This window comes from Mobula birostris, chromosome 5 (genome assembly GCF_030028105.1).
Source record: "Mobula birostris isolate sMobBir1 chromosome 5, sMobBir1.hap1, whole genome shotgun sequence".
In the NCBI taxonomy this organism is placed as follows: Eukaryota; Metazoa; Chordata; class Chondrichthyes; order Myliobatiformes; family Myliobatidae; genus Mobula; species Mobula birostris.
Window position 1 is genome coordinate 207,992,618 of NC_092374.1, and position 12,949 is coordinate 208,005,566.

At 45.6% G+C, this 12,949-nt stretch overlaps 1 protein-coding gene across 2 annotated transcripts in view; it reads right to left on the reverse strand.

Moving 5' to 3' along the window:
• Positions 1 to 12,949, reverse strand: part of daxx (death-domain associated protein) — a 50,055-nt gene that overhangs the window by 33,128 nt on the left and 3,978 nt on the right. For both annotated transcript variants that reach the window (XM_072259428.1, XM_072259427.1), the window contains exons 2-4: positions 10,962 to 11,844; positions 5,497 to 5,913; positions 3,267 to 4,149 (exon numbers count right to left, since the gene is read on the reverse strand). In XM_072259428.1, the coding sequence (XP_072115529.1) occupies positions 3,267 to 4,149; positions 5,497 to 5,913; positions 10,962 to 11,844 (2,183 nt within the window). The remainder of the gene's footprint in view (positions 1 to 3,266; positions 4,150 to 5,496; positions 5,914 to 10,961; positions 11,845 to 12,949) is intronic.

A 12,949-nucleotide genomic window follows, 5' to 3' on the forward strand; every position in this document is an offset into this window, starting at 1 on the left:
GATGGCACTTCCATAAGTTTGGCTAGGGGTGTCAATAGCCAAGTGCATTCCTGGCACATAGTTGTTCATGGTTGTTCAGCCTATGAGATGCACAAGATGTCCGGTTTTAAGTTTGCCAGGATTCCTGCTTTACTGTGGCTGAAGCCTTCGATGTTGTGGCTAACGATTTTCAAGATTTCCAGTGGGCCGAAGGTTTATCCTTTTACCACCCACTGGATCACCTGGTCTGGCGCGTAACGTCAGGATTGGTCTCCTTTCGGATTAACAGGGTCACGGCGTGAACGTTCCTCACTCAATAAAGATGGAATGTGAAAGTAAGCCAATAATATTAAAAAGGATACCATGTTTCTTCAGATACTCAAAGTGTAGAGAGGCGTGAGTGGATATTGAACTGCTGGAAAACGATGTTGGATAGGTAGTAATGGGGGACAACGAAAAGGCAGATGAACTGAATAAGTATTTTGTACCAGTCTTCACTTGCAGTATGGTGGAAGTCCCAGGTGTCATGAAGTGTGTGAAAATATCATTACTAGAGAAGGTTCTTGGGAAACAGGAAAGACTGAAGGTAGACAAGTCATCTGGACTAGATAGTCTGCATCCCAGAGTTCTGAAAGAGGTGGCTGAAAGATTGTGGAGGCATTATTAATTATCTTTCAAGAATCGAGATTCTGGAGCGGTTTCGGAAGATTGGAAAATTGCAAATGTCACTCCACTCTTCCAGAACTGAGAGGGGCAGATGGAAACTATAGGCCAATTAGTCTGACCTCAGTGGCTGGAGTCAATTATTAAGGATGAGGTCATGGGGTACTTGGAGACCATGATTAAAATATGCCAGTCAGCATGGTTTCCTAAAGGGAAAATTTTGCCTGACAAATCTGTTGGAATTCTTTGAAGAAAGAACCAGCTGGATAGACAAAGGAGAATTGGTCAATGTTGTGTACCTGGATTTTCAGAAGGTCTCTGACAAAGGGGCGACGAGCCCACGGTATTGCAGGAAAGTTTCTTTCACAGAAAAAAGTGTCTGACTGGCAAAGAATGGCAATAAAGGGAGCCTTTCCTGGTCTGCTGCCTGTAAGGAGTTTGTACATTCTTCCTATGCCTGCATGGGTTTCCTCTGGGCGCTTCAGCATTTCCCACAGCCCAAAGCCGTACCGGCTGGCGGTTTAATTGTTCATTGTAAATTGTCCCATGATTAGGCTCGGATTAAAACTGTTGTAGGCTTCCACAGCTCAAAGGGCCAGAAGGGCCTATCCCACGCTGTGTCTCAATAAATAAATAGTTGTCAGATAAAGTTTGTGAACCCTCTGAAATTGCCTGGTTTTCTGCATTAACTACTTCCAAAATGTGCTCTGACCTTCATCTAAGTCACAATAACAGACAAACACAATCTGCCAAAACTAGTAACACCAACAATTGTATTTCTTCTCGTCAATACCTGGTACACCATTTAAATAATCGCAGTCTAGGTTTTAAAAAAAAACAAGACAAGATGGGAGGTGTGGGTTGTAGAGGTACCCTGCCCGGTTACTGATAGAGCCTGCTCTTCTCAAGAAAGATCTGTTTATGTACACCATGCCTTGATCAAAGCAACCTTCAGACAACCTTAGAAGAATTGTAGAGATGAATGAAGCTGGAAATGGCTACAAGAGCTTTTCTTTCGAAGAGCTGAATGTTCATTAGTTCACAGTACGACAAACTGTCTACCAGTGGAGGAAATTCAGTAATGTGGCTACTCTCCCTAGGAATGGGCATCCTGCAAAGATCACACCAAGAGCACAATGTGTAATGCTGTAAGTGAAAAAGAACCCAAGGTAACAGCAAAAGACCTGGAGCTCTAGAACTTGCTACGGTTCAAGTGTCCACTGTAAGAAAAACACTCAACAAGAATGTTGTTCGTGGAAGGACACCACGGAGGAAGCCACTGCTCTCCGAAAGAAAACATTGCTGCATGTCTCAAGTTTGCAAAAAATTACCCGGATGTTCCACAATGCTTCTGGGACAATGTTCTGTGGACAGAAGTTGAACTTTTTGGCAAAAATGCATACTATATGTTTAGTGGAAAACCAACACCAAAACCTCATCCCAACTGTGAAGCATGGTGGATGATAGAAGCGTCATGGTTTGGTGCTGCTTTATTCCCTCAGGGCCTGGACAACTTGCATTTGTTGAGGAAACAACGATTTCAAAACTGTATCGAGACATTTTAGAGCAGAATGTCAGGATAGCAGTCTGTCACCCAAAAATTAATATAAGTTGGATGATGCAACAAGACAATGATCCAAAACACAAGAATAAGTCAACAGAATGGTTTAAAAAAAGATGACAGTTCATGTTTTAGAATAGCCAAGTCAGAGAACAGACCTTAACCCAACTGAGACCTGAAGAGGGCTGTTCATGCAAGGCATCCCAGAAGTATTGATGAACTGTATGGAGGAATGGTCTAAATTCCTCTTTGCTGTTGTGCAAGTCTGATCAGCAGCTACAGGAAACGTTTGGTGAAGGTTATTGCTGCTAAAGCAGGTTCTAGCAGTTATTAAATACAAGGGTTCACATATACTTTTTTCCAACCTGGGCAGTGAATGATTAAACAATGCTTTTGATAAAGACATGAAAAGTACAATTGTTTGAGTTCAGGCAGATTGTGTTTGTCTATTATTGACTTCGATTAAGATCAGACCACATTTTGAGCAACTAATGCAGAAAACCAGGTAACTGCAAAGGGTTCATAATGTTCTTCTTCCAGCGATACATTATGGGGTGAAGGGACTGCTCCTGAGCTGCACTGGTCTGTGTACCAGATTTCTTCTTTTGGCATGTCTATCAAAATTAACTGGTCAAAAGGTTTAAAAAAAACACAACAGATCTAAGAGAAAACAGTGTAAAACTGGAAGGGTGCTTGCTGAACCTGGTTGTAAATAACAAAAAATCCAAAATGTACAGACTCATACTTACTTTACTACACTGGCTGTCAGCACATTCCCAGCCCCCTTCCACAATCCCTATAACTATTTCAAGCTGGTTGTAAAAACACAGCCCAGGGCAAGTTAAGACAAGCATCTTCACTCATCCTGCTCTCAGCTGCCAGGTAAGCAGGTTGGGTATGTGTGACAGACCTACCCCTTCCCCAAGGTCTTGAGCATCTGGTGGACAAGCAGCAATAAAGTCAAAGCCATCTGTGCCAGATATTTTGGTGTTAATTGGGTGGTTTTTAATGGCAATTTGCAGCAAGAATTACAACAAAAATGGAAACTTCAGCTTTCACTTACCGGCACCCCACATCTCTCTCCCGTTTAATTCTCTTTGTAACCGGTGAATCCTCTCCCTCTTTTCCGTTTACTGTAGTTAAACAGGTTTCTGGACACGGTCTATCCGTTTCCAACAACTGATCTTTACAGGTGATGGACTTTTTATCCAAGTGTGCAGTGACTCTCTGGGTCAAAGACTGAGACTGTGCCTCAGGGCAGGCCAAAGTTCCGACATCACAAGTAAATGCTGGCAGGTTGTTGGTTACTTGCTGAGTATCATCATGTGTCTCAGAAGGAAGTTCTGGCATCTCCAGGTTCTGCCCACTGGAGTCTGCTCGTTTTCTCTTAGCCGGCTTTGCTGGCTTTTCATCTTTCACCTCCTCACGCTCAGATGTTGCAGGGCTGGACACGGCACTTCCAACCCCTTCTCGCATGGTGTTGCCCTCCACTCCCAGCTGGTCCTTTCCCTCAGGGCTCTTTGTACTGTCAAGCATTGCAACATGCCCCACAGTACTGACAGGCATGTACTTGTTGCTTGAGCCGATGACCTCCTCAGGGAGAACACTCCCACCCTGACCATTTGAGCCAACGGATGCCAGCTCATTACTTGCTGCATCTCCTTTCTCCATGGCACTGGGCGGCCCAATGACACCCTCAATGGCAGCTCTCTCCCCTGTGGGCTGCTTCCCTTCCAGGTCGCATGCTGTCTCTGGGTGGCTGGTGCAGACAGAGCGGTTCTCAGTACAGGAGGCATCTCCACCTTCCAAAGGGCAGGCTATGTCCAACTTCTCCCTTACCTGGACCTCTGCAGACTCAGAATCTTCTTCACTCTCATCTGATGACTGGGAGGAGCTTTCAGACTGAACCTCAGCTTCATCAATCTCACTGCCTTCACATTTCTCATCTGAAACACAGTTGAGGACAGCAATTAATTCAGAAAGGGACACAGTACAGCCCCTGTGCCTCCCATTCACCACCCCATCCTGCAAGAGAACCAGCAGTGCTAAACTTTGTACTAAGCATGAAACAGACAACACTAGAAAATTTTCTGTCCACTTAACAGTGAGCTCTTTACACAGACACAAAGGCTTTGCTTTAAGACACAATACAGGTCAAATGTGGGCACGTTGCCAAGTGGTTAAGGCATTGGACTAGCGACCTGAAGGTGTTCCCCAGCCAAGGGAACATGTTCTGTCCTTGAGCAAGACACATTGCTCTGCAACAACACTGGTACCAAGTTATATCGGCCCTTGCCCTTCCCTTGGACAACATTGGTGTCGTGGAGAGGGGAAACTTGCAGCATGGGCAACTGCTGGTCTTCCATACAATCTTGCCCAGGCCTGCACCCTGGAGAGTGAAGGCTTTCCAGGCGCAGATCCATGGTCTCGCAAGACTAACGGATGCCTTTTTACTTTACAAGTCAAATATTTGGATAAAACTCCAGAGAAATGCTGGTCAGGAGTGATGTCATTATACTGGAGAGGGAGAAAAAGGATTAAAGAGTTTATTAGTGGGACTGGAGGGCTTGTGTTATGAGGGAAGAAAGTGGAGCACACCTTCCCACTCTGCCCCCCACCCCCAGAGCATAGGATGCAAAGGGATGAACTTAGAGGGTTATAAAATTATGAGGAGACTAGACAAGGTTAATAGCTGAAATCTTTTTCCTCAGTAGGGCAGTCCACAACTCGAGGGCATAGGCTTAAATTGATAGTGGCGGACTTAAAGGGGACCCACAGGGCAAATTCTTCAGTGATGTACATGTTGGAACATTTCCAACCACAGCATTGTAACTTTGCCTTTCTGCCCAGAGATGAACAAGTACGTCAGGATGACTGATATCCAGTACAGAGAAGGAATCTACTTGTACTCAACACAACGGTCCAGAGGTGAGAGGGAACTGCCACATTTCAACTCATCTGCAATATTCACAATTGCGATGGATGTTCAGTTTTGCCCCTTCATTTCTCGTTCACCCCCCCCCGACCATTTATATAAACAAGCCACATCATTTCTCAGTAAGGGGTGGTTTAAAGGTTCCAGGGAGAAGACAAGAGAATGGAGTTGTTAAATAAACAGCCAAGATTAGCTGGTGGAGCATACTTGATGGGCTGAATTGCCTAATTCTGCACTTATGGTAAACAAAATCCCAGGAACAATTCATGCAGAATAATAACTACTCTGTCTCCTCCCCCCCCCCCCCCACACATAGAAATAAATGGAAGGGAAGGACATGGGCATTGATTAATCATACCTTCTTGGGGCTCTTCCTCAGCATCGGCTGCCTCTTCGATTTTAGACAGCTCCTCTTCAATGTCAGGTTCAGACGACAAATCTTCATCTTCCTCTTCATCATCCTCTTCCTCCTCCTCCTCATCGTCAGAGGCAGCATTTTCCACCACGTCCGCTTGTTGTCCTTCCCCTTCAGCCTCAGGTACCTTTTGTACCTCCTCTTGCTCATCACTGACGTTCTCCCTTCCTGCTTCGGAGGGAGGAGGGACAGTAGACTGCTGTTGTTTCTTCTTCTTTCTCTTCTCCTCCTCCTCCATTTCGCTAACGTCCTGGATCTCAGCGTACTTCTTCACCACCTCATCCAGGTGCTGAAGTGCAACTGCCCTGTTTTGCCGAAGCCTCTTTTCCAACGTGATGTCTGTTACAGCTGGGTCTTTGCCTGGAAAACATCACATTGGGAGCAATGATTCCACAAGACAAAACTGTCGTACTTATAATGTTGTAGGTTACAGCCTGGCTCGCTCTCTGCCTTTCTCCAGGACTCCAGCGTACAGCCCCAGTCACCACAAAGATTCGGAATTTGTGGCGCTCCAGCTTCCTCCACACTCCACAGACATACCGATTACTAGGTTAGTCAGTCATTGTAAATTGCCCGTGTTCAGGTTAGGGTTAATCAGTGGGCTGCTGGGTGGCAGGGCTCAAAGAGCCTGTTCAGCTCTCTATTTTGAAATAAAGTATTGGCCTCTGTAAACAGCTTGCAGCATAAGGGAGGACATAAATGGGAACAAACTTGAGCTGCTCTCCCTGGAGTGTCATAGTCCAAAGGAAGACATGACAGAGTGAACAGTTACCATCTTTTCTCTAGAATAGAAACGTCAAATACCAGAAGGATGTGAGGGGTTTAAAAACATAACATGGAATAGGCAGTAGTAGAAGCAGGAAGGTTGATGAGGTTAGATAGCCAAGAATTGATGGACATAGAAGAGGATATTAATTTCATTTAGCCATACAGCAGGATTACTGCCCTTCCAGCGTAATGAGCTCGCGACGCCCAATTACAGCATGTGATCAATTACACGAGAAATTCTGCAGATGCTGCAAATTCAAGCAACACACATCAAAGTTGCTGGTGAACGCAGCAGCCCAGGCAGCATCTCTAGGAAGAGGTACAGTCGACATTTCAGGCTGAGACCCTTTGTCAGTCCTGACCTGGCCTGCTGCGTTCACCAGCAACTTTGATGTGTGTTATGTGATCAATTAACCTACTAACCTATACATCTTTGGCATGTGGAAGAAACCAGAACATCTGGAGGAAACCTATATGGTCACAGGGAGAATGTAAAACCCATTACAGGTGGCAGTAGGAACTGGCACCACTACACTAATCAGGCCACCCCTAAATTTGCATCAGGAGTTGTACAACAGGAGGGGTGAAATGTCCTGTCCACTGTTGTACTGTCCTCTGGCTATGCATGGACGACCAACGTGTTGAAGGTCAGCACGGACTCCACAAGCCGAGGAGTCTGCCTCTGTTCTGTGCAACTCCTTTGGAGAGGGATAGGAACAACCGAGTTACAGAAACGTTTAATTGGAGTAAGGGGAATTATGAGGCTATCAGGCAGGAACTTGAAAGCATAAATTGGAAACAGATGTTCTCAGGGAAACACACCGAAGAAATGTGGCAAATGTTAGGGGTTATTTGCATGGGGTTTTGAGTAGGTACATTCCAATAAGACAGGGAAATGAGGCAGGATTTATGAACATTTGGAGAGGCATAATATAATTAGGAATAGTCAGCATGGTTTGTCAAGGGCAGGTCGTGCCTTACAAGCCTGGTTGAATTTTTTGAGGATGCGACTTAAGCACATTGATGAAGGTAGAGCAGTAGGTGTAGTGTATATGGATTTCAGTAAGGCATCCCATGCAAGGCTTACTGAGAAAGTAAGGAGGCATGGGATCCAAGGGGACATTGCTTTGTAAATCCAGAACTGGCTTGCCCACAGAAGGCAAAGAGTGGTCGTAGACGTGTCATATTCTGTATGGAGGCCAGTGACCAGTGGCGTGCCTCAGGGGCCTGTTCTGGGACCCCTACTCTGTGATTTTATAAATGAGGACGTGGAGGGATGGGTTAGTAAGTTTGCTGATGACACAAAGGCTGGAGGTGTGGATAGTGTGGGCGGCTGTCAAGAAGTTACAACAGGACATTGATAGGATGCAAAACTGGGCTGAGAAGTGGCAGATGGAGTTCAACCCAGATAAGTGTAAAGTGGTTCATTTTGGTAGGTCAAATATGATGGCAGAATATAGCATTAATGCCAAAACTCTTGGTAGTGTGGAGGATCAGAAGGATCTTGGGGTCCGAGTCCATAGGCCGCTCAAAGCAGCTGCGCAGTTTGACTCTGTGGTTGAGAAGGCATACGGTGTATTGGCCTTCATCAATCATGGGATTGAGTTTAGGAGCTGAGAGGTAATGTTGCAGCTATACAGGACCCTGGTCAGACCCCACTTGGAGTACTGTGCTCAGTTCTGGTCGCCTCACTACAGGAAGGATGTGGAAGCCATAGAAAGGGTGCAGAGGAGATTTACAAGGATGTTGCCTGGATTGGGGAGCATGCCTTATGAGAATAGGTTGAGCGAACTTGGCCTTTTCTCCTTGCAGCGACGGAGGATGAGAGGTGACCTGATAGAGGTGTATAAGATAATGAGAAGTATTAATCGTGTGGATAGTCAGAGGCTTTTCCCAGGGCACGAGACAGCATAGTTTTAAGGTGCTTGGAAGTAGGTACAGAGAAGATATCAGGGGTAAGTTGTTGTTGTTTGTTTGTTTGTTTTTTTTTTACGCAGAGAGTGGTGAGTGCATGGAATGGGCTGCCAGAGGTGGAAACGATAGGGTCTTTTAACAGAATCCTGGATGGCTACATGGAGCTTAGAAGAATAGAGGGCTATGGGTAAAGCCTAGGTGGTTCTAAGGTAGGGACACGTTTGGCACAGCTTTGTGGGCCGAAGGGCCTGTACTGTGCTGTATGTTTTCTGTTTCTAACTAATGTTCTCAGACGAAGATTTCCCAGAGCTCCCACCCACCACCTTAAGAACACCCAATCACATTAACAAGGAGAGAAAACATTCTTAGAAAAACCTGTTCAATTCTATTATAGTCTCAGCCTTGCCAGATATATTGGGGTGTAGGACTCGTTCTGGACCTCTGTTTAAATTTAGCTGGACCAACAGACACAGGCAATCCTCACCAACTTCTGTGGAATAGAATGTAGGCCCGTAACAAGAGGCCCTTCAGCTCACATCTTCTATGCCTACACAATTCTTCCATTTTCCTCCCATTCATGTGCCTATCTAAGCATTTATTGAATCTCTCGAATGCTTTTGTCTCTACCATCACCCCAGGCAGCCTGCCCCTCACATCTCTGAAATGACCCCCTCCCACCATCATACAACAGTCATAGAGAAAGTCCCCCCCCCCCCCCACCAACACCTATGCTTGAAGCTGTTCATACCCTGCCTTGGACCTCTACTAACATCCCACTTGTATACTTTACCAGCTTCTCGAAGATTAAAGATCAGATTTATTTGTCACATGCACATTGAAACATAGTGAAATGTGTCGTTTGAATATGCCCCTCACACTAAAAAGAAAATGCATGCCAAAACGGCAATGTTACAATAGTCATGGGGGATTGCAATGTTTAGTTAGATTGGGAAAATTAGGTTGGTGGAGGGGGCATTTCGAGAATGTCTACGAGATGGCTTTTTAGAGCAGCTCATGGTTGAGCCTACAATGGGATCAACTATTCTGGATTGGGTGTTGTGCAAAGAACCGGGTGTGATTAGACACCTTAAGACAAACGAATCCTTAGGAGCAAGCGATCATAATATGACCAAGTTCACCCTGCAATTTTAGAAGGACAAGATACATCAGTATTACAGTGGAGTTAAGGCAACTATAGAGACACCAGAGGGGAGTTGGCCAGAGTTTACTGGAAAAGAACACTGGCAGGGAGGATGGCTTTATTGCCAAGTTTGTGGACGAAACAAACATAGCTGGAGCGGCAGGCAGTTTTCATATGATCATAAGACACAGGAGCAGAATTAGGCCATTTGGCCCATCATTTTGAGGAAGTAGTGGAAGACACTAGCAGTATGCCTGATGTTGCACTGCGTGAAGGAAGAGAAGTGGGTGCAGTTACTATTACACGAGAGAAGGTGCTCAAAAAGCTGAAAGACCTAAAGGTACACAAGTCACCTGGACCAGATGAACTGCACCCCAGGGTTCTGAGTGAGGTGGTGTTAGAGATTGTGGTGGCATTAGAAATGATCTTTTAAAAATCATTGGACTGTGGCATGGTGCCAGAGGACTGGAAAATTGCAAATGTCATGCCACTCTTTCAAGAAAGGAGGAAAGCATCAGAAAGGATTTATAGACCAGTTGGCCTGACCTCAGTGGTTGGGAAGATGTTGGAGTCAATTGTTAAGGATGAGATGGTGGAGTACTTGGTAACACAGGACAATTAGTACAAAGTCAGCATGGTTTCCTTCAGGGAAAATCCTGCCTGAGGAATCCGTTGGAATTCTTTGAAGAGATTACAAGTCAGATAGATAAAGGGGATGCAGTAGATGTTGTATATTTGGATTTTCAGAAGGCCTTTACCAGGTTAAGAGCCCATGGTATTACAGGAAAGTTACTAACATGGTTAGAGCACTGAATGATTGGTAGGAGGCAGTGAGTGGGAATAAAATGATCCTTCTCTGGTTGGCTGCCAGTGACTAGTGGTGGTCCGCAGGGGTCGGTGTTGGGACCACTTCTTTTTATGCTGTATATCAATGATTTAGATGATGGAATAGATGGTTTTGTTGCCAAGTTTGCAGAAGATACGAAGATTGGTGGAGGGACAGGTAGCGTTGAAGAAACAGGTAGGATGCAGGAGGACTTAGATTAGGAGAATCATCTTAGAAAAGGTGTGCTGGCATTGGAGAGGGTCCAGAGGAGGTTCACAAGGATGATTCCAGGAATGAAAGGGTTATCACAAGTGGAATGTTTGATAGCTCTGGGTCTGTACTCGCTGGAATTCAGAAGGATGAGGGGGATCTCATTCAAATCTTTCGAGTGTTGAAAGGCCTAGTTATGAAAAGGATGTTTCCCATGGTGGGAGAGTCTAATACAATAGGACACAGCTTCAGGATAGAGGGAGCTCTTTCAGAACAGAGATGTGGAGAAATTTTTTTAGCCAGAGGGCGGTGAATGTGGAATTTGTTGCCACATGCAGTGGTGGAGGCCAGGTCGCTGGGTGTACTTAAGGCAGAGATCAATAGATTCTTGATTAGACATGGAATCAAAGATTATGGGGAAAAGGCCGGGAAATGGGTTGAGGAGGAGATTGAAAAGAAGGATCAGCCTTTGTTGAATGGTGGAGCAGACTCGATGGGCCAGATGGCCTAATAGAGCTCCTATATCTTGTGTATAGGGTCCAGCCCTACCTGGTTTATAGTCGTCAGTGAGGTGACTGCCGAAGTTGTAGACCAAGTCCAGGTGGCGTCTCTCCTGCAGCCTATTGCCGACCTCGCGGAACACATCCTGTGCCATACTTTGAATCTGCCTTTGGCTCAGTCCCAGGTTGTATCGTGTGCTAGCTTTGTGCATGATGTTCCTGATGTCCTGATAGTCGGGGAAGTGGTCAGGTTTGTTAATGAACTTCTCCACTTTGCGGTTGATTTCTGGGTAGCGTGTACCAGAGAAGGGAATGCGCTGCTCAATAACACGGCCCGTTAGGCTTGAGCAGTTCTTCAACTCACACAACTTTTCAAAGATTTTCACCATCTTTTTCTTCAGCCGGTGCTCCTGAACATAGGAGGAGTCTTCATCTTCCAAATCATTCAGATCCAGCTCTTTCTCCTGAAGACGTTTAATTTCATCAGCATAAACTTTTAACAGGTTCTCCAGGTAACGGATCTGACGCCGTGACCCAGAGCCTGTTCGTTTCCTTTCACCTGAAGCAAGGTCTGGAACTGATGTGGAGGCAGCTTCCTCTGATGGGGCAGCAGGTTTCCCAGGGCAGTCTTCTTTCTCCTTGGTGTCTGTGACAGACTGACCCTCAACAGCCACTGGCTGATGCTTTGAATTCTCCTTACTAGCCAAAGCAAGTTTGGTTTTTTGGGAATTGGCTTTGAGTGCAGTACACAGCTCATTAATGTAAACGAAAACTTTGTTCTTCCTGCCCTGAACCCGGGTCAGGCAGCGTCCCAGTACGTTACGGAACTCTGTGGAGGCCAAATACTCTGGAAAAGCCTTGCTGTACTTCCTCTGCAGGAAATTTATCACTTCCGGGTTTTCTTCTGTTAACGTTTCACAGAATTCCACAAACTGAAAGAGATTGGGAATGTGGTGGGAGGAAGAACAAACAGAAAAGTAAAACATTAGTGAAAAAATAAAACTAATGTTAACAAGCTCACCTTCAAACACTGTCACTTTCGCACTGGAACTGTGCTCAAAACCTTCCATTTACAAAGGTCGTCAATCAAGCCAAAAAGCTAACCTTCCGGCAAGTGTCTTCCTAGATCAAGGTACTGAACCTTTTGATGGCACGGAGCCTGTCATCAACCAAGTGGAACATGGATGCCCGGTTGGGACCCGCTGTCCAGAGGAGTTCTGGCTAACCTTCAGGGTTTCCATAGCACGGACCCGTTATCAATCAAGGGAAATGTGGATCCCCGGTTGGGAACCCCGCCCCCCCCATCCAGAGGAGTTCTGGCTAACCTTCAGGGTTTCAATAGCACGGACCCGTTATTAATCAAGGGAAATGTGGATCCCTAGTAGGGACCCGCTGTCCAGAGGAGTTCTGGCTAACCTTCAGGGTTTCAATAGCACGGACCCGTTATTAATCGGGAAATGTGGATCCCCGGTTGGGACCCGCTGTCCAGAGGAGTTCTGGCTAACCTTCAGGGTTTCAATAGCATGGACCCGTTATTAATCAAGGGAAATGTGGATCCCTGGTAGGGACCCCCCCCCCCCCCGTCCAGAGGTAGATGGGGACACATTCACCTCCCCCAGCTGACACATGAATATACCTGCAGCTTTGATCTAACATCCAAAATACCAGCTCAATGAGTGCAAGGCACAGGCAACATCTCTCATACCAACCTGATGTGCACAACAGTTGTTGAGTAAGTGCACAGCAAGGACTCAGATAGCAAATGTAACCATTTATTTCCCCACACCACTGGTTAAGCAATAAACTCTGGACAGGACACAGAAAACTTCTGCCAAACATGCTGCAGCAGAACGTGTAAACTGAAAATTTGATGGAGAAAGTAGAAGGGAAGTAAACACTGGCAGGAGAGTGAGGCATGGTGATTATGTTTGAATTTAATTTAACTTCAAATATGGAAAGCAATGCATTACTAAACAACCAAAAAAAAATGAACCGTGGATGCACAGTAATTACTGTAAATGTGTTCTACCCCAATTG